At 32.2% G+C, this 27,541-nt stretch overlaps 1 protein-coding gene and 1 long non-coding RNA gene across 2 annotated transcripts; both read right to left on the bottom strand.

Moving 5' to 3' along the window:
* Positions 1-13,626: 13,626 nt before the first annotated feature.
* On the bottom strand, positions 13,627-18,907 carry LOC134682043 (keratin, type I cytoskeletal 9-like). The gene is made up of 4 exons (XM_063541640.1): positions 18,770-18,907; positions 16,866-16,947; positions 15,603-16,280; positions 13,627-13,701 (listed from the first exon to the last, which is right to left on the bottom strand). Exons 2-4 carry the CDS (start codon positions 16,936-16,938, stop codon positions 13,688-13,690), a joined length of 765 nt encoding a protein of 254 aa, XP_063397710.1. The 5' UTR covers positions 16,939-16,947; positions 18,770-18,907; the 3' UTR covers positions 13,627-13,687.
* A 7,130-nt stretch (positions 18,908-26,037) lies between these two features.
* Positions 26,038-27,414, bottom strand: LOC134682042 (uncharacterized). The gene is made up of 3 exons (XR_010100770.1): positions 27,392-27,414; positions 27,198-27,270; positions 26,038-26,183 (listed from the first exon to the last, which is right to left on the bottom strand). It is a non-coding gene; the product is annotated as an uncharacterized LOC134682042 (long non-coding RNA).
* Between the last annotated feature and the right edge of the window lie 127 nt (positions 27,415-27,541).

Raw genomic sequence — 27,541 nt, 5'->3', positions numbered from 1 at the left:
ATATAAGTGCGAGGTTTGGCATGCCACAAAACCAGGTTCAACTCACCATTTTTTCCTTTAAAAATGTCCTGTACCAAGTCAGGAATATGACCATTGTTATATTATATTTCGTTTTCTGTGTGTGTTACATTTTAACGTTGCGTCGTTTGTTTTCTCTTATTTTTGAGTGTAAATTCACATTGCGATAAGATGTGTCACGGTACTTATTTATCTCAAATTCATGTATTTGGTTATGATGTTATATTTTTTATTCTCGTGGGAGTTTGTCTGATGCTCGGTCCGTTTCTGTGTGTTTTACATTTAAGTGTTATGTCGTTGTTTTCCTCTTATATTTAATGCGTTTTCCTTGGTTTTAGTTTGTTACCCCGATTTTGTTTTTTGTCCATGGATTTATGAGATTTGAACAGCGGTATACTACTGTTGCCTTTATTTATATAGTCGCTCCGTTCCGCTTAGTACCCCTCACTCTCAAAATTGGAGTAGGGATACTCCAGGCCGTCTATGCCTACAGAGGAACGTTTGGGTTTATTGTGTGTCTGAAGAGCCAATGAAGATAAAAACATTCCTTAATTGAATGTTCTTTTTATAGTGATTTGACATACAATGTATGACTTGTTTTACGAATGTTCTAAAAACATTACGAATTTTGACAATCTGAACAGAAATGAACACTTTCGAAGTATTATGAATGGCACAGGATCTCAATATAAATTAAGTTTTGAAAAAATCATCACATTTTTTTAACCGAAGAATTTTTTTGGAAACTTTGAGAATTTTTATAATTTGATGTGAAATGAGTATATGTTTTATATAACTAATTATAAGAGATTCAAGCTCAGGATTATTTACTTGTGAAAAAGACGTTTATTATTTTTATTTTTATATTTTACGCTGTCTTAATTTGTAAATATTTATTTGGTATACTATAGTGTCTCGTAAGTTAGTTTTTGTATGTATATTGTGTATGAATTATTTTTATTGTAAAAATCAATATGTGATTTTTTAATAAACAAATCATTTAATTATTTTTTTATTTAATGTATACATATGAATTAAAAGCAAAGATCAAAATCTAGAACGCCAAAATTTACCTTTGCCTTCAACCTCAATTTCAAGATCATAAACCAAAAGTGAAGATATTTTGCACTGGACATTTATATCCAATTATGTTAATGCTTAAATCCAGCAAAGTGTGGTCATAGAGCTCGCATCAACTGCAGCACAATTTCAAAACAAAAACTGTGAAAAGAAAGCTAATTATTATTCAAACAAAGTCGCATAATATAAAATCAGGAGAAAATGATATTCCGTAATAAGCTGCTATATTATAATGATTCACAGTGACCGAAGACGTCGCCTACTGGAAACTATATTACAGCAAGATTGGATTTGGAACATGTATAAACCACGTACACATCTAGCGGTCGTTTAATTTCATCCTGACTGTAATAATAAATTGTGTATTTATGAATACAAACACATATTTTTAATGAATTAGCAGGGTTAATGTGTCCATACATTTTGAACTGTCAACGAGTGGATAATATGTAAAACAAAGCAATACACGGCCTAGTCTTTAGTTTTCTATGTTGTGCTTTGTTTACTGTTGTTTTATTATTTTTTTTTTGTATTGTGTGAGCTTCTTGTTTATTTGGCTTATTTTGTCTTAATTGTCAACTTTTACATGTAACTATTACTTACTACAAATAAAAGTATTGGTTTGACCAATGCAATAACTGTCTATTCCCAGTCAAGAAGAGGACGTTTTTTTCAAATTGTTCCTAAACTAGTGATTATATAAAATGTAGGAAGCTGTGATGTGAGTGCCAATGAGACAACTCTCCATCCAAACAACAATTTATATATTAGGTGAACCATTAAAGGTAAATGTACGGCCGTCACCACGGAGCCTTTGCTCACACCGAACAAGAAGCTATGCAGGGCCCCAAAATTACTAGACTAGTGTAAAACCATTCAAACGGGAAAACCAACAGTCTCATCTACATAAAAAAACGAGAAACAAACGAGAAACACGTATAAATTAAATAAAGAAACGACAACTACTGTACGTCAGATTCATGAGTTAGGACAGTTGCAGACATTTGCACTAAAAGTAATAATTCCCGAATAAAATTTAATATGCACATATACCCAAATGTTAATAAAACCCGTAGTTTTTAATCAACATACAATTATTAAAATATGTTTTGATTAATTATGCGTCATGGATTGGTTATACATTTAATTCAAACACAGTTGATTTAGGATTTACTTTAAAAAAAAATACTTAGAACGGCGATATTGTCAATGGGATCAAGATGCAAACGCTCAATTGACATTAAAGGCAACAGTAGTATACCGCTGTTCAAAACTCATAAATCCATGGACAAAAAGCAAAATTGGGGTAACAAATGTTACATATATTCTAAAAATATCTTAAGATAGTTTGTATACTAGCAGTTGCAGTCCTGTGACAGTTTACAAGAGGTGTAGATAAAAATGCTTACGTTCTTTGTTCTCTAGATCACACTTTTAGTTCTCTAGATCGGAATCATTGACACAGGCAAAATATTATAAACTTTTTGTCAGTCATATTTCCTACGTGAACACTTTAAATGCTTGATGTCTATTAGACTACTCAAAAACATCAGTTGTATAGTCAAATGCTAGTATTGCAAGGATGAACTACACACATATTGCATTATATTCCGTTGTTTTGTAAGATTTCAAGTTTTCACACAAAACACAGCACCCAAACGTTACAAAATGGGCTTTCCTGCATACATGTATTAATGGGTGACTTTCCATGCCGCACACGAAACATAAAACGAATGAATATCTTTGATCATGATCCAAGGATATACGCTGGTGTTAATTTTTTACTACAACCAGATACATAGAAGACTTGACGATCAACTTCCGTGTTGCAGAACTTGTATTTCTATAATCTCACAAGCGAAATTTAACATTGTTTCACTTAGTATTTAGATTGTACCTTGATCATCAACGAGTTTACGGAGGAGAATATTGAATGAGATAGACGAGTATGGAAGGCATAATTTTTGCAGAATATCAATTTTCGTTCACAGATAAAACATTTGAATGAAAGCTTCTTGTATATATCTTGCATATACATATAATGTATGACAAATAAACTCATCATATCTACAATGATTAAATTTTGCATATACGCAAGACGCGCATGTCGTCTACAGAAAACTCATAAGGGACGCTCGACGCCAAAAAGGCCAAAGGAAGTACGATGTTGAAGAGCATTGAGAAACAAAATTCCGAAAATGTGTGCCAAATACAGCTAAGGTATTTCAAAAATAAAAAATTTGGTGAAACAGTTAATTTATAAATATGACCATAGCAATGATAATTCGTGTCAGCACATAAGTGCTAACTACTATGCTGGAAATACTCTCAAGGAATTAAATCTCAAACATCAATGGCAGCAAGTATAGTTAGGTACAACATCACAACAAAAAAAAGTAAAATCATGAACACATATTAAAAATTTAGATATATAATATCCTTCATCAGTAAGATGTCAAACTGAAATGTAAATCTTGGTCGATACAAATACTCTGGTAAATTTGTTGAATAGTGATGTTTGGGGAGGTAAAATTCCTTATACTGTGAGAGTTACAGGAAAACAGTGTTGATAGGGTCTCAATCAATTTTATTAATTGGGAAACTGTCCTTATACTGTCTTACCGAAAAAAATATTTCGAGCAAGTTTGTCGGTCCTGGACTAACCCTAGTTGTAGTCTTTGTTGGTGATGGTAAGATTTTTGAGATTAGGTTACATTCTGAAGATAGCTCAATTCCACTGTTTTATATATTCCATAACAAAACATTTATAGTCCGGTAGCCTAACAGCATGGTCTCGGTCGATTTATAACTGTCGAAGAGCGGTATTCTACTGTTGCCTTTATTTATGATAAATTCTTTAATAGCAGTTATGGAACAAGTTAATGAATAGTATAATCCAATATTTTCAGATTGATTATCGTGGTACGTGTTTCTTTTTTTTCAATTATCATAAGAACTATAAAACATTAGAAGGATAAACATATGGCCACGACAGGCAAACCGGAAGTTAATGTTAGAAGGCCATAGTATTAAACTTAGATATATAATTAGTCTTAAGTTATGTTAGCATATTGTCTAATGATGGCACGTGCCAATCTGAAAAGAAAACAATGAGAGATGGGATCTGAAACACACAAATAATGTTTCATTTTCACAAATGTTGTAATATATCAAAACCTTCAAACATCAGCTGCAATACAATACAATTAAAATGTTATTAAAAAAGCAATCATGATAAAAGAATACGATTTAGTTTTCCGTTTAATTAAAATTTAATTATGATCAATTGCTATTTGTTGTAACTTTTAATAGTGTAAAGGTGTAACACACTTTTAAGATTTGTTGAAGAAAATCACTTATTAATGAATAATATCAATATGCATAAAAATCTAGATACAATACATCATGGTTTTTTTTACAGACAATTTTTTTGTTAAACAAAAGTCCATAGCGTCTAAAGAAGGAAATAGATGAAACTGTTTCTCAAAACGAAGTTAAACGTTTGTGCTTCTTGATTTTCAGAAGTGTGTAAAACATAGTAAAATAACATATTTAATCATCAAAATATGAAATCGACTACTTTCGTGACCTGAACAATTGCATTTGTCATTGTGCATGCCTTATAAATGAATCGTATAATAAACATTTATTTATTGCTATACTAAAGGATAAAGATTGGTCATGTCAATGGTCTATTGAGAATTACATTTATTGTAATTATGGAGAATTTTATGTCTTTCATTATTTACAGAGCTTTCCATGATTATTTCTATTTATATAGTCTATGCTACAAGAGTGGTCGTTAGATTTTGCTTTTATGTAATCATAAAATATGTATAATAAATCATGTATAAAAAGTGCATTGATGAATTGACTAAAATCTATATTTAATAAAGGCAAATGTGCCATTTACAAAAGAATTTCATTGTGTAATCATTCGTTTTTGATTGAGTTAAGTCTACCAATTGATATTTTATCGTGTGTTTTTCTATGTTGTGATGTTATGCTATTGTTTCAGAAAAAGGGAGAAGGTTTGGTTGGATCCATTAAAACGTTAAATCCTGCTGCAAATGTTTGCACCTGTCCTAAGTCAGGAATCTGATGTACAGTAGTTGTCGTTTGTTTTTTATGTAATATATACGTGTTTCTCGTTTTTCGTTTTGTTTATATAGAGAAGAACGTTGGTTTTCCCGTTTGAATGTTTTTACACTAGTAATTTTGAGGCCCTTTATAGCTTGTTGTTCGGTGTGAGCCAGGGCTCCGTGTTGAAGGCCGTACTTTAACCTATAATGGTTTACTTTTTAATTTTTTACTTGGATGGAGAGTTGTCTCATTGGCACTCACACCACATCTTCCTATATCTATTGAGTTTTTGAAACAGCGAAATTGAATATCAAACCTACTCCCAGCAGCCAGTTGGACATTGAATATCGAATAACTTAACATTCATATTTATTTCGTAACTAAATAGTTATCTCTTCTCAGAAATTTCTTCATAGTAGATAACTATGCTTCGTTGTATTTTGTTTTTCTTTCAAAGTCTGCCAAAGAACAGTTTTTTTTATTTAATGAAACATTTCTAATGTATGAGACAACTATAGTCATGATGATTATATTTAGCTTTAGGGTTGGACTAGAGCGTAACAAAACTGTTTCCTCTGTGTTTTTAATTGTTGTAATTACGTAATCGTTATTTCTTTTTGTTAATATAAGCTTTGAATGCAATACTTCAAAGCTTGAAATTCATTATTATCATACATTTTATAGGATAGGAGTACGATGTTTCAGAAAGCTATAACTGTTATTTGATTTCACAAATTCATAAACACTAAAACATGCATGTGACTATATAATAAAACTGAACATCAATGCAAATAAAACAGCATGTCTGAGCAAATAGAAATTCCTGAAAATAATTATGTATTGTATCGTTGTTGATCTTTTTCTCAGATATATCAAAAAAAGTTAAAGCACAGAAATACTGAACTCTGGGGGAAATTCAAAACAAAAAGTCCCTAATCAAATGGCAAAATCAAATGATAAAACACATCACACGACTGGACAACATCTGTCATATTCCTAACTTGGTTCAGGCATTTTCAAATGTAGAAAATGGTGGACTGAACCTACTTTTATAGCGCTAAACCTATCACTTGTACGACGATGGCATCAAATTCAATTATATTGACATCTATGCGTGAACAAAGTGTCTCAAATAGGGGTACAATACAAACATGAACCCAACCAAAAACTAGGGGAGATTTGAGGTGCTACGGAAGGAAAAATATATATTCTGCTCTACATGTAGCATTCGTCGTCTTCATCCTTTTTATGACAAAGACGATAAATAGTTTAATTCGGAAGGTCACATTCGTGAAAAAGGAACGATATTGTAGTTATTTAAGGAAAATATCCGTATATCATCCGTATGACGGATATTCCATAAAAGTCAACCAATTCGTGGTGGCGTCCGTAAAATATACGAAGTGATAATTTCAACTTCACTATTTAAAACTCGTTTAAAAATGAAAAGGACACAATTGGGAATCTGAAGTCATCCTTTTGTCTTAAAGTTCAACCTACCCTCATAGTCAATTTCTAAATATAAGTCATATTCAAATGTCAACATCAAAAGCTCAAACACAATAAACGAATGAATAACAACTGTCATATTCATGACTTGGTACAGGCATTTACCAAACAAACATGTAAGCCTTCATTCTATAACTGTTCCTTTTGACAAAATACAACAACTCAAAAACATTCAGTCAGTATTTGTTAGTAGTCTTCAAACTTCCTATTATAGAAAGATGCCTTTTTTCATGCTTTTTTTCACCTCCTATGCATCTCTATGCATATGATTGGCTTGTACCATTTTCATCTCTATGCATATGATTGATTTGTAGAATTGGTTTCAATACATGGTTAGTGGTTGTGTTACGTTACTTTGTAAAAACAACAAGGTGCTGAGAGAAAATCAAAAAAGTTTCAACTGACGAAAAAAGTGATGATGAACAATTAAAATAAATGAAGAAAACACATTGAAGAGGGAGGATAGGACCTTTATCGGGACTCCGGGATCGGGTATTTTAAGCTCGGGAACTCGGAATTGATCCTCCCAGGATTCGGGAATTCTTTTTCTAATCTCGGGACCTCGGGATTTCGTGTTTTTAAGCCCGGGATTTCGGGATTTAGTTTTTTTCCAGCTCGGGACCCTCCCTCATTGAAGGCTACAAAGTTGTTATGTTGGCAGTTGTTTTTGTATCGACCAATGAAGGTTTGTTTTAAATATTGAAGACTTGAACACTTGATCAAAGCTAATATAGTCGCACTGTAAAATATTAAGATAGTCGATAGGATAGATTTGTTATAAAGTCTAGACACTTTACCAGGCGTACTGGGGTAGGAAGATTAAACTGTATGGTAAACATGGCCAAAGGTTACAACTCCATTTTCACCAGCCCAGTAGTCAGCACGTTTGTGCTGACATGAATTATCAATTATATTTATAAATAAACTGTTTACAAAATTTTGAATTTTTGAAATACTAAGGCTTTTCTATCTAAGGCATAGATTACCTTAGCTGTATTTGGCAAAACGTTTATGAAATCTGGTCCTCAATGCTCTTCAACTTCGTACTTCATTTGACCTTTTTAACTTTTTTGGAGTCACTGATGAGTCTTTTGTAGACGAAACGCGTGTCTGACGTATATAGAAAATTTAGTCCTGATATCTATGATGAGTTTATTTAGATGAACATAAATGTTGTTATCCATATGTGTTTCACTCGGACATTTATTTGTTTTTTTTTTATTCTGTTGTGTTGAATGTGTTCCCGAAATGATTTTCTTTTATTGAAATACGGATATAGAACTGTAGTGTATTTTTTTTTTTAAATCAAAAATACTAATTTCTAGCAAATAGCTCAATTTCATCTGCATTATCGAAGTCTACATACTAGCCTATAGAAAATTTGATATTTGTTGATTCGTGGTTTACCTGTACCTACGATTCAACGAAGTTTGGTATCCAACAATAATAAGGAATCCACAGTAACTTAAATAAACTCTGCGTTAAGAAGTTTTAACGAACACAAATGTCTTTTTAATCACCCTTTCATTTTTATTCTGCAAATATTTACTGTTAATGTACGTGCAGGGTGAAATAAAAATTTGACACGTATTGTAACAGTATAAGCACATTTGGCTGCACCTGTTACGTGAGAGTTTCGTGTTTATGATGATTGTATGTAACTTTGTGGTTGGTCCTATGCTTACTATTGAAATTGTTGCCATTACATTGTTGTAATGTTTCTCATTTTATTGTGCAATCTTAATTATTCCAGATATAAATAATAATGAAATGTAAACAAGTTGGGAATGTAAATTGTTCACAAACATTCAACTTATTTTCTGCAAATTTTAAGTGAAATAGAATGCAAAAAGGTTGCTTGAGAACAGTGGCATACTAAAATTAAGTATATGTACAAATATTTCTAAAATATCATATACGCATACTATTTTAGACGACGTTTTGTGTAAAACTAGTTTTTAAAAATGCAAAATGAGATACTTACATTGTAATTGAAACACTTATGTTTTATTTTGGTATCTATCATTTTGGCTTATTTAGCGTTGTGGTTGTCTTTTGGCTGCTTGTTCTTATTTGGTTGAACACATTGGTTATTGCTTAAATTAAAATTAGTGTCGTTCGTGCGTGTGTTGTCCTTTTTAAAAAGAGTTCTATATTTGGTTCATAATTTACTTGGTATATAGCTGTTTCGGGAAAATATACATTTGCATATTTCAAACATTATGTTTTTCAAATATTGAGTTTAGTTATACCAACAACTATAAGATGCGTACTGTACTTTAAGCTTATATGTATCACTGGTTGTTGAACGTTTGTTAACCGTATGGATGTTGCAAGTTTCATGCAGTTTATCCCCGTTCCATTTTGTCAATTTTGAGGAACACATTTACAATACTTCATACACAACTTTTTTTTAATGTGAATACATTTCTTTCATAATATCTTACATTATATATGTTACAGTGAATTTGTATAATCAAGGATTATGTAGAATCCCTGATTTTTCAGGGAATATGTAGAATCACTAAAATCATAAGTAATTATATATAATCCCTGAAAATGACCAGTGATTTTACATAATCACTGAACATTTTAATAATTATTCTACAATTTCTCTAATATGATTTCAGGGATTATGAATAATTTAATGGTCCTTTGTTTAAAAACAAAATTAATATAGACAAATTAAAATTTTAAGTTTCTTTCATTTTCCTTGCCAGATGAAATAACTTAGCTTTCAACCACAGAGGATGATTTAAAAGATATAACCAACACAAGGTTTCGAGATATAGTTGAAGACTTCAAAATTTAAAATATTAACATTCCCTTTATAATGATAGCTTAACATGTATTGTTTGTTTATTAAAAGCCATCGTCAAATGGATATTAATGCTCTATTTGTAAATTTACAAGCATGTTATTTTTTATACATGTAAAGCAAAAAAGTAGATTATGGAATAACTGTTTTGTGTGGGTTTTTTTTGTTCAAAGAACAATTTGCAAGAAATTCAAACTTAGAACTTAGGCATATAAATGTAAAGAAAAACCGGCAGAACTTGGGATTGACAAATAGAACAAACTTTAAGAGGAAGCTTGCATATTCTCATATCAATTCGACGGAATAAAAAAGAAAAGGGAAACCCAAAAAACATAATGGCAATTCTTTTAAAAAAAAAAGTCTAAAAAAGGATATTGCCTGACCACAAAATAATGGTATCATTATCTTTCTTGCTTGAACCAATTCAAGGTTGCAAATTACCATTTATTTATTTTTCTAATTTATTTTTTATTTTTATTTTTTTGGGGGGAGGAGGGGGGTACCTGCGTATGTTTTTACTGAACTTTTTATTTTTCTCTTAGGAGTGTTGTTTAAATCTGATTCGATATGTGCAGGAAAAGGAATTTACAAATGTGGATATTGTGGTAAAAACAGATGTGAAGCATATTATTTTAATGTATTGTGTTTATCATTTTAATATAGTGTGCCTATTTAATTTACTTTTTAAAAAAATGGGTTTATCATTTTGATATATTGTTACAATTTTTGTTAATTTATTATGATGTTTTTATGTGATTTTATAGAAAAAAATATTTTATTTTTATTGACTTTCTTTATAAATACAACTATTTCTTCATTTCAGTTATTATGTAGAATCCTGACGTTTTTTCTAGTGATTCTACATAATCACTGAAAATTTCAGGGATTCTACATAATCACTGATTATACAAATTCACTGTAACATATACACACATTCACGCAATGTAATATTAGGATATATTACTCTGACAGACTGCAAAACAACCGATAAATATACAGACCGAAAGATTAAATGTGAAACAGCAAACATAAGAGGTAAATTAGTATAATACTGAACTCCGAAAAAAAAAATCAAAACGGAAAGTTTCCTAATCAAATGGCAATATCAAAAGCTCAAACACATCAAACGAATTGATAACATCTGACATATTCCGGACTTGGTACGAACATTATTTAAAGTAGAAAATGGTGAATTAAACCTGATTTAAAAAAAAAGATTTATAAAAAAATAATACTTACAATTCTAAACTAGGTTGACTGAATGACTCTTTTTATTGCATAATCTTTCGGGTTTTTTTTACTATTGTTTGGACAGGTGTATTTATTGGAGTATCAATTTGGGTTATACGTGGTAAATTGAGTGTACTTTATGATTTATGTGGTAAATCGAGTGTACAGCATAACGCGTTCATCCTAAATTTATAAATTGTTGTAATATGTTTAACAAAGTTGGAATTTTGTTTGTCTTTTAATTATGCAATAATTCAAAGTTATGTAATCTTGTTCTTTTCGATATCTTAATTGGAAAAGATTTTTGAGTGTTAGTTATGTAATTAATTCGTCACTATTTTAAAGATTTGTTTCATTTTTATGAGTTCTGGCAAACTTTAGATGAGTTGCTTTACACATACTATTACACTAAAATTCATTTATGTTTAGTAAAGCTCGAAGATAATGTTGAAATAGTGGATATACTTGAAAATACAACGATAAAACTGTTAGAAAATACAACGTTCTGTCGCTCATCTGTCAGAAAAAAAATAGATAAATTATCTCTTGGTTGATTAAATGTTCTTTAAAATATACAGTACATTTAGTTATAATGGGTCACCGTTCAATTTTATAATTTTATAAATTCCTCAATGATTATACATAAAAAAACAATTTAAAGAAGACAAATCAAATTTGAAATGGAATATTTAACTACAAGATCGAAAAACTGGCAATGCAATGGCTATAGAAAAAAAGACAAACAGACAAATAATATTACACAAGACACAACATATAAAACTAAAGACCGAGCTATACGAACCCCACCAAAAACTTGGGGTGATGTCAGATGCTTCGGAAGGGTAAACAGATCCTGTTCCAAATGTGGCACCCGTCGTGTTATTACCAACCCGGTATATAGTCTAATTCGGATGGTATCATTAGTGATATAATATAAGTAGTCCATACTTTTTGTCGTTTTGAATAAGTGTTTTGATATGTTTTAAATCAAAAATGAGAATTTTGTTTGAAATCATGAACCCTTTCAGATTAATTTTTCTAGGTTATATTGTGTCGTATTTATCGCATTTCCTTTTATTCATAATTATCGCAATTGTCTTTCAAAATATGGAATGCACCTTCAATTCTAAAATAAGAACAAAAACACCACAAATATTACATAATATTTAACAGCAATCAATATATAGTTTCCAGTGTTTAATTATTCTTTTGATAAACTGTAATTTGAAAGAAAATTATGATATCAATTAATTAATCAAAGAAAATTAAATAAAAATATCAAAGGAAGTCTTGCACATTGTGCGTTCAAATTTATCCATGTAAATTGTATTTAGACAAATGCTTCATTAGATATGAATTATATAGCACTGCAAATAATCAAATAGAACATGAAAGCGAGGTTTACTTCATTTCCGCTGTCATTTAACATGTAGCTACTTCAATTCATTTCTTTGAAGGTTGCTAACGTGCAAACGCGTATTATATAAGCATATCTTTCATGTTAAAACTATCAATAATTGTAAAAAATAATACTGTATGGTGCTAGAATCTTTTTTTAATTTTAAGTGAAATAGAATGCAAAATGGTTGCTTGATAACAGTGTCATACTAAAATTAAGTATATGTAGAAATATTTCCAAAATATCATGTACGCATACTATTTTAGACGTTGTTTTGTGTAATACTTTTTAAAAAAAATGCCAAATGAGATACTTGCATTGTAATTGAAACACTTATGTTTTATTTTGGTATCATGTTGGCTTTTTTAGCGTTGTGGTTGTCTATTGGTTGCCATTTGCCATTACGACCAACTCTTGGTGGTGCAACTTAATATCATTGTTTTAAACAGTTTCGTATTTCAATTTTGCTATATCATGTATGAGGCCTACAATCATACAGCATCTCATATGTAATTGAAGTTTGTGAAAGGTTAACAGTATCCTATAGTTATTTGCTATTTCACTAAAGATTTAGCAACACGAACCAAATGAAAAATCGAAGTGATCTCAGGTTTTAACAGAAGAGTAAGCACACACATCCTGTTTCATGTTCGAAATTCATAAATCGATTGAGAAAAAAACAAATCCGGTTACAAACTAAAACTGAATAACAAGAGACATACTTTGCGGTGAACACAGCTGTATAGTAAAAGAAGCCTTTTTTGTTGTAAAGCCTGCTCTTTTTTTAAATCTACAAGGGTGTCTTTAACGTGCGAGAAAAATGGCTCTCTCTTAACACGTGTCAGCCATTTATGGCCGTTCTGATGGACTATTTATATCGTTTATTCTCAAATTGTGTCAAGGGAGAGCCGAAAATTCAGTCCCTGAAATTTTCATCTTTAAACGGGAATAGAATCAGGAGCCTTTGTGTTAGTATTCAAGTGCACTAACCACTACACTACGGCTATCTTTGTTTTAAGGGTTGATGACTTGTTGCCCAATCAGCTAGTGGCAACGTTTTAACCTATCTCTAAACATATACATTATCTCAAACCTTGTTTTGATTGCATGCAGACTTTGCAACTGCGACTAACGTAAATTATCATCTTTTGGATCTGTAATTCTATCTTAATCTGCTACGGGTGAATGGAAGGGGATTGGGTTGTAGTGCTTGACTAGCGAAGTTGTCGAAATATTAAATTGACACTGCCTCGTACAACGACATTTTTACCACTTTCTATGTTTTGTGTCATCATTTGAATAACATGAGACAAACTTTGCGGTGAACACAGCCGTATATTAAAAGAGGTTTATTTTGTTGTATGGGTGATTGTGCCATATTACTACTGTGAATTGTTCATTTTAACTGCCATTTATATAAGTAAAATAGGAAGTCTTTGATATTAATTTTCTTTTATAAATTATGATTAGCTTTACTGTATTTGGTATATATATATAAATGTATAAGATGTCTATGAACTATGTACACTCCCTCTACATATTGGTATAGATCACTTGGTTACTTCTGAAAAATAAAAAAATAAATAGGTAAATACAAATACAAATGCAGATTTTAAAAGCAAATGTGAACAAAAATTTGCATTTAGTTCACAATACAAAATTTGTATAATAATTAAACACTGAAACCATCGAATTTTCTTGTAGCAGGTGATGTACAGATAATTTTTTTTTTTTATCAAAGTCGTGTCCATCCTCTTCTTTTGCAGTCTTGATATCCTTAAAAGGGATCGTTGTCAGACATATTAATAATTCGCAGAACTTCTTTTTAAAGAATATGTGCATTTGAATCACAAAACTTTTTCCGCTGTGATGATCTCCATTTCACACAAAAAAGCATCAGAAAAAACAAAAGAAATGTGAATTGATCGAATTTGAATTTTTCGTTTCAATCCGTTTGGTGTTCATAAGATTCTATTCTTTTTATGTCAAACCTTGTTTATTCGATCAATTTTGACATAAAAAAAATAACGTTCTTATACTACGTTTAAATCCAAAATTTTATTCCGTCAAAAACAAGTTTGATCCCATGTAAATATAATAACACTTTATAAAGTTCTCGCGTCTGAAATTTTTTTCTGCAACTGGTACATACGTCAATAGGAAAGCAGCCTAGAACATTAAGGTGGTACCTAACATCTTGACTAAAAAAATCAACTCGTTTAATTTTCATAACATTTTGACAGAATCTCTACTTTGACCCTTTTGACAAAAATATAAAAATTTCAAAAACTTTGAACCGCACACTTTATAGATAAATTTCATTGGATGTATAGCAGTTTGACAAGCACTAGTTTTGATCATTGAGAAGCTTAATATTTCTGTAACAATACACCGTGATTAAAACGTTTAACTGATTTTCACAGAGTTATACCCCTGTAGTGTTGGGTACCACATTAATTAAGTCGAGCTCTTAATCATATAATCACCCTCAGTCTTAAAATGTTTTGTTTTGTTTAATATAAACAACAAATACCTAAGCCAGCTACATGATTAATCGAATGGATCTAACTGGTTTTTTTCAACCATGATGTAGAATTATTCGGACTTTTTACTAAAATTTATTAGTTATAAGTTAGGAGTAAGTTTTTTCTCGTTTAAATAGTTTCACATTTTTCATGGTGGCGCCTTTTATAGCTGTAGAGACATATGGCAAAATCAAAGTTACTTTATCCAAATGATTTGCACCACGTGACTTTGGCCCTTTTGTTTCAATTACTTCCCTTAGTTTAAGATTGAAAATATAAATTATTTCAAATTTGCGGATAATCTAGTCCTTTTCCGTCATGGATCTAACCCTACGTGTCTTTGAAAACTTCCTTTGGCGGATATTTTTACCAAAATATTGTGAAAATGCTTAAAATTTGACTTTTTACGAAATGGGAAGGTTGAAATCAATCGTCATGTTTTTAAAAGAATTTGGCCGAAACCTTAAGAAAGCAGGTAAACAAACTGTTATTTAACTTTAAAATTCACCCTACAAGTTGTTCCCCTATATGCAGACAAATCATGAACAATCCATTCTTGCATCTCTATTTCTGTTTTGAATCTTGCGTTTTTATCACTTTACGTTATATTTGTATAGGCATTTATACTACGATCTACCACGGTAACGCTTCTGATTTTTAATCTAAAAAGACCGAAAGTTTTCAAAGTAGACGATGTATATTTGTACATGGACAGAAGCCTAAAAACGTGTACAATTCACCTATATGAGGACAAATTGTTTATTCCACATAAGAATTGGCATATTGGGATTTTTATTAAAGGTGCATATATAATCCTATTGTAATGGATGCCGTTATGAAAAGTAAAAATGGCCGGTATGCAAATTAGCAAAGTACCCTAAAGTCTGCCATATGATACATGTAAATGAAACTCAAGTCACTGATAGCCTCAAAACCTTACCTTCCATGTTATCTGTTATGAGGAAATTTCCGCCTCCGCCTCCACTAAATCTATTTCCAATACCCCCTCCAAATGCTACAGCTGATTCTCCTGGTACAAAACGTCCAATATTTCCGACTGGTCCATGCAGCGAATTTGAAGCTCCTGCTAATTGACGACCTCCTCTGCCGATACCTATATTAGCACTACCTCCTCTGCGGCCAATTCCATATGAGCCAGCACCAATGCCAATTTTATGGACTCCTATCCTACCTCTTTGGCCCTGGTAAGATCCTCCTCCAAATGAATTAGATTTCTTTACAAGACCAAACTTATTCGATCCTTTAACAGGTAGATATTGTCTCTTTAGTCCACCATATGCAAAGTTACCTTTAGGAATATAAGCATATGTCTTTCCCTGAAAACCGGTATTAAACTCAGCATAACTTGGAACTTTCTTTGACAAGTATGTATTCCTTTGAGGTCCGTATCCCTTACGCGTTCGGCTGCCATACTTCATCACAACCCTTGGTGCGTATGAAGTATCCAGTATTTTCCCATAATTCCTTGTTTTCTGAATGTAACCGGATGCACGTTTAGGAGATGATTGGTACCCGATACTTCCTTTTGGATAGTAAGCTTGGACTCTTATCTTGGATGGCGCATATGACTTCAATACTTCCCTCCGTTGATAAGAAGCTAAAACGATTAAAAGTTTAAGTCAGCTTAACCCGAAGTACTAGCTAATACTTAAAACCTAAGGTCCAAAATGCAAGAAATATTTAATTATAACATTTATTATTTTGTGACAAAAGTGTGACTTACCTTTTAATAAACTTGATTTGTTTCTGTTCTTCTTCGATTCTGAGCTACATGCACGACCTAACTACGGTGCGAAATTTTGTATTGATTTCTGATAGAACATAAAAATGGACCAGAAAGATGTACTTTAAAAAAAAATGGAAAATTAAGAATGGAAATAGGAAATGTGTCAAAGAGACAACATCCCGACCAAAGAGCAGAAAACAATTAATTTTTGTTCGAACTCAAATGTTTTAAGTTGTGCCTACTTTTAAAAGCAGCTACCCTTTGTGAAATTAAAAACTCGTTTTTGATTAGTTAAATTTTCTAATCAACCCTATGTTCAGCTAATCATAAATTTATAATCTATTGTCAAAAAATGGTATTTTAAGTATTACCCAGTAAATAAATATTTTTAAAATAGATACGAGATGAAAAGACACATTAAAGCTTTTAAATTAAATACTAATACACATTATTTACCTTTAAATGCTTCGCTGTAAGTCAGGCAAAACAAAACCACTGTGGGCAACACCAATCGAAAAGATAACGCCATGGTGATTTCCTAAAAGGAAAACAATAGTATAACCTATTATAATATATAGATGAAAGAAACATTAGTGCCAGGAAATAAGGGATACTGGAGCTAGTGGTCAACATTATTTAATGATATACAGTGAATTTTTTTTCTTTCAAATAACCATTTTGTTTATATCGGAACCAAACAAAGATATATTTTAGGAAAGATACACCCCGAACGGAAATCATGTTGTCATTGGTTTATACGTGAGAATTATATGACAAACGATGTTTCTGGAGCCTATGAAATTACACTTGAAGAAATTACAAAACATCGTCTGCACCGATAAAACAAACATTTCGTATTGAAGACAGAATGTTGACCTTTAATGGTTTACTTTTATAAATTGAGACTTGAGTGTCAAGTTGTCTCATTGGCACTCATATCACATCTTCTTATATCTATGTAAAAGTAAGATATAAGAATAGAAGGAACACGAATGACACGGGGTCTTTTTATGCGTCTCATAAAGTCACATCCGTACCTTTAACATTAACACACCTCATAGCATGGTTAAGATCGACGGTTTTTAAAATAACTGTTGCATTGCATGTATGTTTGATTAGATACCGTAATTTGGATTGTCTGACAACAATTGCAAGACATTCTAATTCCATATTTTGTACCGTATAAAATACAAAAGCTATTTTTGTTTAAACATGTTTATGTGTAGTGGATGGGGAAACAAGTTATAATTGCAACTTATATTAATCCCTTTCCGCTTATCGGCTGTGAGAGCTGCCTTGTAGCGGCATTAGCCTGCTTTTTTCTCGAAATCTACAAGAGTGTTTTTACGTACAAGCGTTATGCCTCTCTCTTAACACTGGTGAGCCATTTGTCGTCCCCTTTGACGGACAATAATCATTTATCAAGGCCATTCTCGCAAATGGTGTCAAGGCAGAGCCGAAAATTCAGTCCCTGAAATTTTCACCCGGCAACGGGGATCGAACCAGGAAGCATTGTGTAAGTAGTCCGATGCGCTGACGGCTACACCACGGCTCTCCTAATAACAGCTATGACTGCACGTTCTTCTTCGAATATTTAGAATTAAGCATTGAAAACTTTATGTAAGCCTTAATTTCATTGTTGTAGCATACAACTGTTAAAATTAAATGCTTCTTTTTTTTATAATTTCTTATGGTTGTTAAAGCGTTGATCATGCGCACAATTTTAATACGCAGCATTTCATACAAAATGTGCTTCAATCAACGCTTTTTCAACCTTACGTAATTACAAAACCAAGCATTTAATTCTTAAATATTTACAGTATATGTATGTTTCATCATGGCATACGTTGTTTTGGTCGACAACCGCCAATAATGCGTCTTTCTTAAATTAGCATTCGTTTCAAAATCATTATGACACGAGCTTCCACAATATAAAGAGCACATGCTGGTATATAAAAAAAATGATAGAAATCGTGTTTTCATAATTCTAGCAAATATATACTAAATAAATGATAAGTATTGAGTGCTTCTTTTAGTAATTGTATAGGGTTGTAAAAGGGTGTTTTATAACTCCCCCAAAAAAGTTCAAAAATAAGCATTTAATTCTTCAAAAATGTATGGTTCCATTTACATTCTGTAGATGAAAAAAAAATTATGATTAAATAATATTCCAGAAAAGACAAATTATAGCAAATTATAAGGCAAAATAAGCACACTCAGTATCTTTAATTATTTTGATTTTTTTTCAAAAACAAAAATTTACAGTTATCATACCTACCAACCAAAAATACAACTTTTGTTATGCATTATATATCATGAGTAAATTTAAAGAAAAAATGCAGATATTACTTGCACCCTACCTGAGGTCCTTGTTGTCGGTTGACCAGCTATACTGTACCAGTAGTGTATTTCGGACACTGCAGATGTACTGGACTGTCCGAAACACATAAAAAGATCACAATTAAACCAACTGATTTACGATTAACTCTTCAGGGATATATATTTTTTCGTGACTTATTGACATAATTGACCACTAGTGTGTAGTACTTAAAACAATAATGATAAACAAGACACTTTATACATTCAATAAAAATCACTTAAAACCTATCATACGAAACAAATGATATTGGAATTAGTTGTGACAATCTTAATTTGAAAACTGTCTATATTCAGACTTACACGTGCGTCTTGCATACATCATTATAAGCTTGTGCATGGTTGTCATTTTGCTTAGTTTCTTTTGTTTATTTTAACATCGGATTGACCATTCGGACTTTTTAAACTTAGTCTTACTGTGCGTATTGATGTGTGTTTGTGTATTCTACACAGGCTAAAGGTAAATGTGGAGGGTTGAGATCTCACAAAACATGTCTAACCCCGCCGCATTTTTGCGTAGTCCCAAGTCAGGAGCTTCTGGCCTTTGTTAGTCTTGTATGTTTTTTAATTTTAGTTTCTTTTATACATTTCGGAGTGTAGAATGACGTCTATCATCACTGAACAAGTATACATTTTTGTAAAGGGGCGCCAGCTGAAGCACGCATCCTGGTGCGGGATTTTCTTGCTGTATTGAAGATCATTGAAGACCCATTGAAAAATATTTTTTCAATTTTCTTGAAGTTAAATGGGTGCTTCCTTAAATGTACAAAAAAACACAAATTAGAATGATATTCATTCTCTCAGTCAAAGACGTAAGAAAGGAAAGGAAACATATTGATGAAAACACGAAACACTTCCATATAATGTCTTGCTTTTAAGTTAAATATCAAAACAAAATAGATCTCTTTTGGATTAACTTTATTTTTTGTACGTTTGTATGTTTTTTCAATCCGTTTTAAATTTGTCTGTTTGGTGTTATACATCACCATTACGAAGAAAATCAGACGTAGTCCATCGATAAAGTGGGGAAAAAATAATCACTAAACGCACTAACTAAGATATATATTATAGGCAAGCTTAAGATAAATTACCCCCCCCCCCCCCCACTCGCAAAAAAAATCAAATTATAATTATAATTAATAAAAAAAAAACCATAAAATTAGTGTGCATTGGTCAATAAAATAAAATAAAACATAACTATGTTATTTCCATTTATTTTACCCCTTACTGCATTCCTTGGTTTCGACTGACCAACCCTTAAATAGTAATATAGTTTGTATACACGTGTCAGATGTACTAGTTTGTGCGATATATATTAAAGATATAAACAATCCAATATATTTACAATAAACTCGTTTCAGACCAACATTTATCGTGTCCTAATGACATAATTAACCACATATATTTTGTAATTAACAAAATAAATAATAAAAAGTCACTTGATCATGACAATACCGCGATAAACCTATATATTTATAATGAGATATAGAACTATAATTATTAATAGGAGTCGATCGGACAACTATTGACTAGATCTAGAGGGGTTGCGTTTAATATCGTAGCAGCTACGTGTATCTACACAGGGCTACGTTGATTTTTGACTACTGAACTAGATCACTTTAGCAGCTAGGCTAGCTACATGTTTCGTATCCCTGTGTAGTTGCTACGGTGTGTTAAGATATGGTTCTCAATCATACAACTACGGACCAGAACTGTGTTAAGATTGAGTTGCCAAGACATGCTTTAAGACGAAATACTTTTCATATTCTTAGACGAGGGTGGTAAAGGGTGGGAGGGGGTGCTTGCACTAAAAAAAACGTGAAATAAGACATAATTTCACGTTGAACGTGAATTAATTTCTGTAATGAACGTTAAACGAAAAATAAATACTTTTAAGTGAACCTTTTGTGACTTAGTCACTGTCTTCTTGTATATATGCCCCCCCCCCCTTGGGGACCTAATTTGGAAAATAAAATTTATCTTATCTTATATCAACTCTTTAATTTACTTGATACTCGATTTAGTATACACATTTATTATATAATGGGTTTACGGCTTTTAAAAAAGTATTTCTTGACGATCCCTGCCAAGTAGATATAGGAAGATGTAGTGTGAGTGCCAATGAGACAACTCTCCATCCAAATAACAATTTAAAAATTAAACCATTATAGGTTAAAGTACGGCCTTCAACACGGAGCCTTGGCTCACACCGAACAACAAGCTATAAAGGGCCCCAAAATTACTAGTGTAAAACCATTCAAACGGGAAAACCAACGGTCTAATCTATATAAACAAAACGAGAAACGAGAAACACGTATATATTACATAAACAAACGACAACTACTGTACATCAGATTCCTGACTTAGGACAGGTGCAAACATTTGCAGCGGGATTAAACGTTTTAATGGGCCCAAACCTTCTCCCTTTTTCCTGAAACAATAGCATAACATCACAACATATAAAAACATACGATAAAATATTGAGTTTGAATTTCATTTGAAAATACCGAGCACGCAAAATAAGACTTTGAAAATCACGATGCACGTAAAATTAAATAAGCAGAACACGTAGAACGAGGCACCCGTCTTGCACGACTGAACGTCAAATAAAAAAGTAAAAACACGTTGAACGTGAAATAAAAAACGGCGATCACGTTGCACGAAAATAACCCTTTACCACCCTCTTAGATTGAAATTATTTTATATCATGTACTGAAATATGGGAATTAATATGAAGTGTCTTTTTGTAGTCTCTCATGGAAGATTTTAAAGGGAAAATCAATCACATATATTTAAAAGTAGAAAACGAAACTATAATGTCACAGCAAAAAAAACCAACGATAAATATCAATCAAACAACAAACAACAGTATATAAATAAAGACAGCAGTATAATCCAATAACTACGCATTTTTATGCCTGTCCCAAGTCAGGAGCTCTGGCCTTAATTAGTCTTGTTTTGCTTTAACTTTTAGTTTCTTGTGTACAATTTAGAGTTAAGAGTGGCGGTCAATATCATTGAACTAGTATATATTTGTTTAGGGGCCAGTTGAAGGACGCCTCCGGGTGCGGGAATTTCTCGTTACATTGAAGACCTGCTGGTGACCTTCTGCTGTTGTCTGCTCTTTGGTCAGGTTGTTGTCTCTTTGACACATTCCCCATTTCCATTCTGTATTTTAAAACAAAACACAGAAAACCAAAGAATATAGCAACATAAACCCACCAAAATCCCAAAGTGACCATAGGTACTATGGAAGGGTAAGCAGATCCTGCTCCACATGCGGAACTAATCATGTTTCGCAATTTTAGTAAAAACCCGGGGGAAATTCTTATCGGTATAGGTCTCTTTCAAGGAAATAAGGACGACATTGTGATAACGCTAATTGGAACATGTCTGTCGTCGTCTGTGAAACACTTTTTCCATAACATTTAACCAACTCGTGATGGCGTCCATTTCGAAGGGTTGATTTACCTTCAACATTTGGAACTCTAGTATTAAAGCTTCCTATAAGCAGCAACCTTCTTTCAAAGAAACCATGATAGGAAATACAAGCTTTAGAAAATCTTATTAACTGCTTTAGATAGGTAGATAGTGTATTCTCCCCAAACATGCAAGAACAAAGGTTACAGAGAAGTTCAAATATAATCGTTTTATAACAGCGTTGAAAAGACTGACCATATCTTGGCGCGTTCAATTTATCAATTGACTTGGTCAGATTATATGAACGATAATTGTTCGTAACGGGTCCTACTAAACTGCGCCCGGAAGCGCCCGGGTGATGAAAAAGCGCCCGGGGAAAAGACAAAGCGCCCGGATAAGAAAAAATAGAGCCCGGGGGAAAGAAAATGCGCCCGGGGAAAATAAATAGATATGTTATTGGAATGAGACAATGATAAAATAAGTAATGTACATTGATTTTTTTTTAAATTTTAGACAAATAATTTGAAATTCAGATAATAGACATTTATAATAAAGCACAAACACAAGTATGAATGTTTCAATTTTAACAATAATATATGAATACTATTTCGAAAGACAGATAATAATATTATTGTCATATCGCACGTCCTGTTAAAGACATTTAAACTGTTAGGTTGGGACTTAACTCATTGTTGAAGGCCGTACAGTTACATATAGTTGTTAATTTCTGCATCATTTTGGTCTCCTGTGGAGCGTTGTCTCATTGGCAATCACACCCCATCTTTTTTTTTTATTTATACTGTTCCTTTGCTTATTATTATTTTTTTGTTGGCTATTCTTATTTTGAGTTTGTCATGGATGGATACCCCATAGTATTTCTTTTCAAATGTATTTTCAAACGGTTTTTTATTCTCCTTGTATCGTAGGAATTCAGCATCAAATATTTGGATCTTCACAGCACGTTACTGTAATTTTCTGGATTATCTCCACTTGTACGATTCCTGTACTAGGTGCGTACTAGGACGACATGTAATGCACGGAACATGTTGAACGGTTCGAGATTTACCGAAAAACAGATAATGTAAGAAACTTGTTGTACGAGTCCTGAACTAGGACAATAGGTTATTTAAGAATTAAATGCTTCTTTTTGTAAATTCATTGGGATGTGAAAGCGTTGACCGAAGTACATTTTGTATGAAGCGCGGAAGCGCTTCATTCTAAAAATGTACGCACGGTCAACGCTTTTACACCCCTATGAAGTTACAAAAAGAAGCATTCAATACTTATAATTACATTTTTTAACTATGATCATGAAAACACGAATTTTATTAAAAAGAAAAATTTTATTCACCTGTGCACTTTATTGTGGGACCACGTGCTATGATGACTGACAAGTTTTATTGAGTAATACAATTGCTTACGGAATAACACGTGATGTGCAGTTAGCCAATCAGAATAAAGTATAATTAAGAAACATACATCTAATGTAATTATGTACAAATAACGTCAACAGTTGTATACCAGTGGTCAAAACTATACAAACCTGTAACAGGACTTAACAAGGTGTTCTAAAAACTAACACTTTGAATTGTGTATCGTTTATGGAAACATACTAGAGAATGGAAACGTGAATGTGTCAAAGAGACAACAATATGACCAAATTTCACAAAACAAGTACAAGACCACCGCAACCGACTTATACCAGCCAGTCAAGTTCGTTAATTAACATCACCAGTTATTTGACGCAGCAAGAAAATTCAATATCACTAAGGTTAACAGCTTAAAACATGCATGAAGCTAAATAATATACTCCAAATATACGAGCAACAACATAAATACTAAAGTTTAAGGGACACAAAGTTCAAAGTCGGTATCGATAACAGACGTTTTAAATCCTCATTTCCTTGAGATAAAACTCGCAAAAAAAACAATTTATAACATGCACTCGAGAAAAAAAACATTGTCATTAAATATATATTTATACGATAATATACAAGGATACAAGATAATTCATGATAATAAACGATTATACACATTGATACGAGATAATACAAAATAACTGCAGCAAGTTATTGCAAGGCGAGGAGTCCTCAGAATAGACAGTATCACATACAAGTGCATGGTCGTCTCAAAACTAATATAAAGGCATGCTTGCTATCGAAATTGCACAAAACGTGTAATTGCTTCAAAAATCTATTACATAGAAAATATGCTTTCATAATCTCTACTTTTTTAATAATAAAAAAAATTGTCACATGCTATATACAACTATATATAGTTTTTTAAATTAATATTTGTATTTTTTCCTTGGCCGCTGTCGACTTCCAGAACCCCAAGACCCCTGTTGGATAACTCCGGTATTCGGGAATCCATCTCCGTTAATTCTGCCCTGTATCCCGCCGTTTGTTTCAGAAACCAGTCCAACATTAGGATCACCAATGAATCCGACATTAGAATCTGTACCAAAACCACCGTTCACATCTGTTGGAAACCCAGCCGAGCCTCCAATCACATTGGAGTCTATACCAATGCCTATCAAATTAAATGCAACAAATAGAATAATCCATGCAATATGTATATTTTTATTAATCAAATACTGATTTTTTTAGAAAGAAAACAAGCCCCTCCCCCCCCCCCCCCCTTTCTCGGGAAAAAAAATTGGTTGATTATATAGGATATCACTGGAGCGTGACTGGATCGGTACCCCCTTGTGTCAGTCAGTGGGCAACCCTTACGAAAAATTCTGGATCCGCCTTTTTTATTCATTGTTTGATTTGTGTTTTTGTTGTTGATGCTTTTCTGGTATTATATTAAATTGAACCGATATCAAAAACAGAGAAAAGGTTGTTTTGAAGACAGTTGTAAGACGTACAAAACAATATACATTTATACATCATATCACAAATATTTCGAACTTTTTATGGTTTCAGAGGAGATGCGGCTTAATTGAAATCGGTCTCTTCGTTTAGAGATATCGTTAGAAGTATAGATTGGTTAACCGCTAAACAATTTTTCGAATGATTTTCTAATTAAATTTGAAAAGTTTCTAAATAAATTCAATAATGTTCAATCTAAGAGCGTACATGTACTTACCGTTGCTATTAATACCATTATCAAAACCATTATCTACAAAACCGTTGTCGTGGCCATTGTCGAATCTATAGTCTGGCTGTAAAACTCCTCTAGACGGTGCACCTCCTTCAATACCAGCAACACCACGTATAACTGCATTTCCGACACCTATTCTACGTTTGTTCTTTAATATCGGAGCTCTTACTCCAATCCCTGGTCCCCTTGTTTCTGGTATAGGGTCAGTCACTTTTATACCACGAGATCCTCTTTCAATGAAAGGATTTTCTGGAATAACATCATTTATTGATGGTTGACGATGTCTTCGACCTAGGTTATCAAAAACATAAGAATATACTTGTGGATTTTTATAGTGTGCATTCAAACAAATTTTCATTTATAAAAAAAAATGTTCCGACAACATTTCTTTCACTTGCCAACCATCTTAACTATTTTCTTTCATTTGACTAACTTTTTTCAAAACTGTTCCTGTCTAAGTTATTCAGATCTTATTAAACGTCTTTAAACTTTAGTGTGGTAAGTTCACATATAATTGAAATATACTAGTATCCATCTCCAAATTACTTTAAATTTTAGATTTTTAAAAATAGGTCTTTAGTAATAAAATTGAGAATGGAAATGGGGAATGTATCAAAGAGAAAACAACCCGACCATAGAAAAAACAACAGCAGAAGGTCACCAACAGGTCTTCAATGTAACGAGAAATTCCCGCACCCGGAGGCGTTCACAATTATACCAACTTACTGTTTTTACGTCTGCGTCTACTGTTTGTTGGTAAAACACCGCTCCCTCTACGTGGCTCAATAACAGGTCCACACGAGCACTGACATCCACCTGCGTTACCTAAACTTCCGGTATTAATGGCAGGATAATTTTGTTCATACATCCCTGTAAATACAAGACACTCTGTCATATGAGATTTAAAACTGACTTTCTTTTAATGTTAGTCGACAAACAATCAAATAGAACTTCTTAGTATAAAAAATTATCAGTTTGGTCAAAATGGTATCAGTAAACAATGAATATATTACAGCAAACACAAACTATGCTGTTCGGTGGAAGCCAATGCTCCGTTTTAAAGGCCTTAATTACTTTGACCTAAAATAATAATTAATCACTTTTACAAATCGTGACTTGCTTGGAGAGTTGTCTCTTTGGCACTCATGCCACATCTCCTTTTACATCTATATACAACTATCAAGTTGAAAGTTGTGTTTGAGGTAGAACAACGAGTAGTTTATGCTTTGGTGTACGCGAAAGCTAAAAAAAAATATGTACTAGTATTACATTTTTACGTGTTTATTTTAAATATATATATTTCAAAGACCTCGACATCTTTACATCCCAGTGCTTATAATTTCAACGCACAAATATTGAAACTACGATGAATTATACAGACATTTAGATTCAAATATCATACGAAATTACTTTATTATATTGTAGATAATCGTTCACAGAAAATATTCTGTATCTGTGATGAGATTGCTTTCCTTAATTGTGGCAGATCTTTTAATCAGCCGTAAGCGGTTAAGCTAAGACAGTACTTTTTTTTTTAAACTCAATCAGTTAACGTTGCCTTATTATCAAGAGAAAAAACCCACACTGCCTTGTAATACAAGGATCTAAGGTTTGAGTCCTGATTGAGACAAAGTCAGGAATATGACAGTTATTATCCATTCGTTTATGTGCATGAGCGTTTGATTTAGCCATCTGATTAGGGACTGTCTTTTTTTAATTTTCTCGGAGTTAAGGAATTTTATTTTACTTTTTTTGTGTGTCTCCTGTTACGTGTCATCTATCCACAGGAATAAATATATATTTATAAAAATGAAATAAAAATAATCATCCTCAGACTAGTAAAAAAAGCTGAAATACTTGTTTTTATAAGTGTGTTATACTCACAGTGGTTATTCGTTGCAGTAGCTCCAATAAATAAAAGCGTCGAGAAAACAAGTAATTTTTGCATCCTCCAATTCTGAAATAGAAAATTACAAACTAAATTTCTTTGATAAATCTGAAATTTATTACCGAAAGACGCGTATTATGAAAAATAGTCTTACTTGACGCATAAAAAATAAAATTGGCAGTAGATTTACGATATTAATATCCAAGACCTACAATGTATGTCCTTAGAGGCAATATAAAAACATGCTCGCCTTTGTTGTCTCGCTTCAGTTTTATACTTAGAATGCAAAAAAGACACAACTTCCCCATTAGAATGATTACTACTATTAATTATTTTGACC

The sequence above is a fragment of the Mytilus trossulus genome, chromosome 8, assembly GCF_036588685.1.
Source record: "Mytilus trossulus isolate FHL-02 chromosome 8, PNRI_Mtr1.1.1.hap1, whole genome shotgun sequence".
In the NCBI taxonomy this organism is placed as follows: Eukaryota; Metazoa; Mollusca; class Bivalvia; order Mytilida; family Mytilidae; genus Mytilus; species Mytilus trossulus.
Note: the sequence above shows the minus strand (reverse complement) of the source record. Positions and strands in the feature narration are given on the sequence as shown.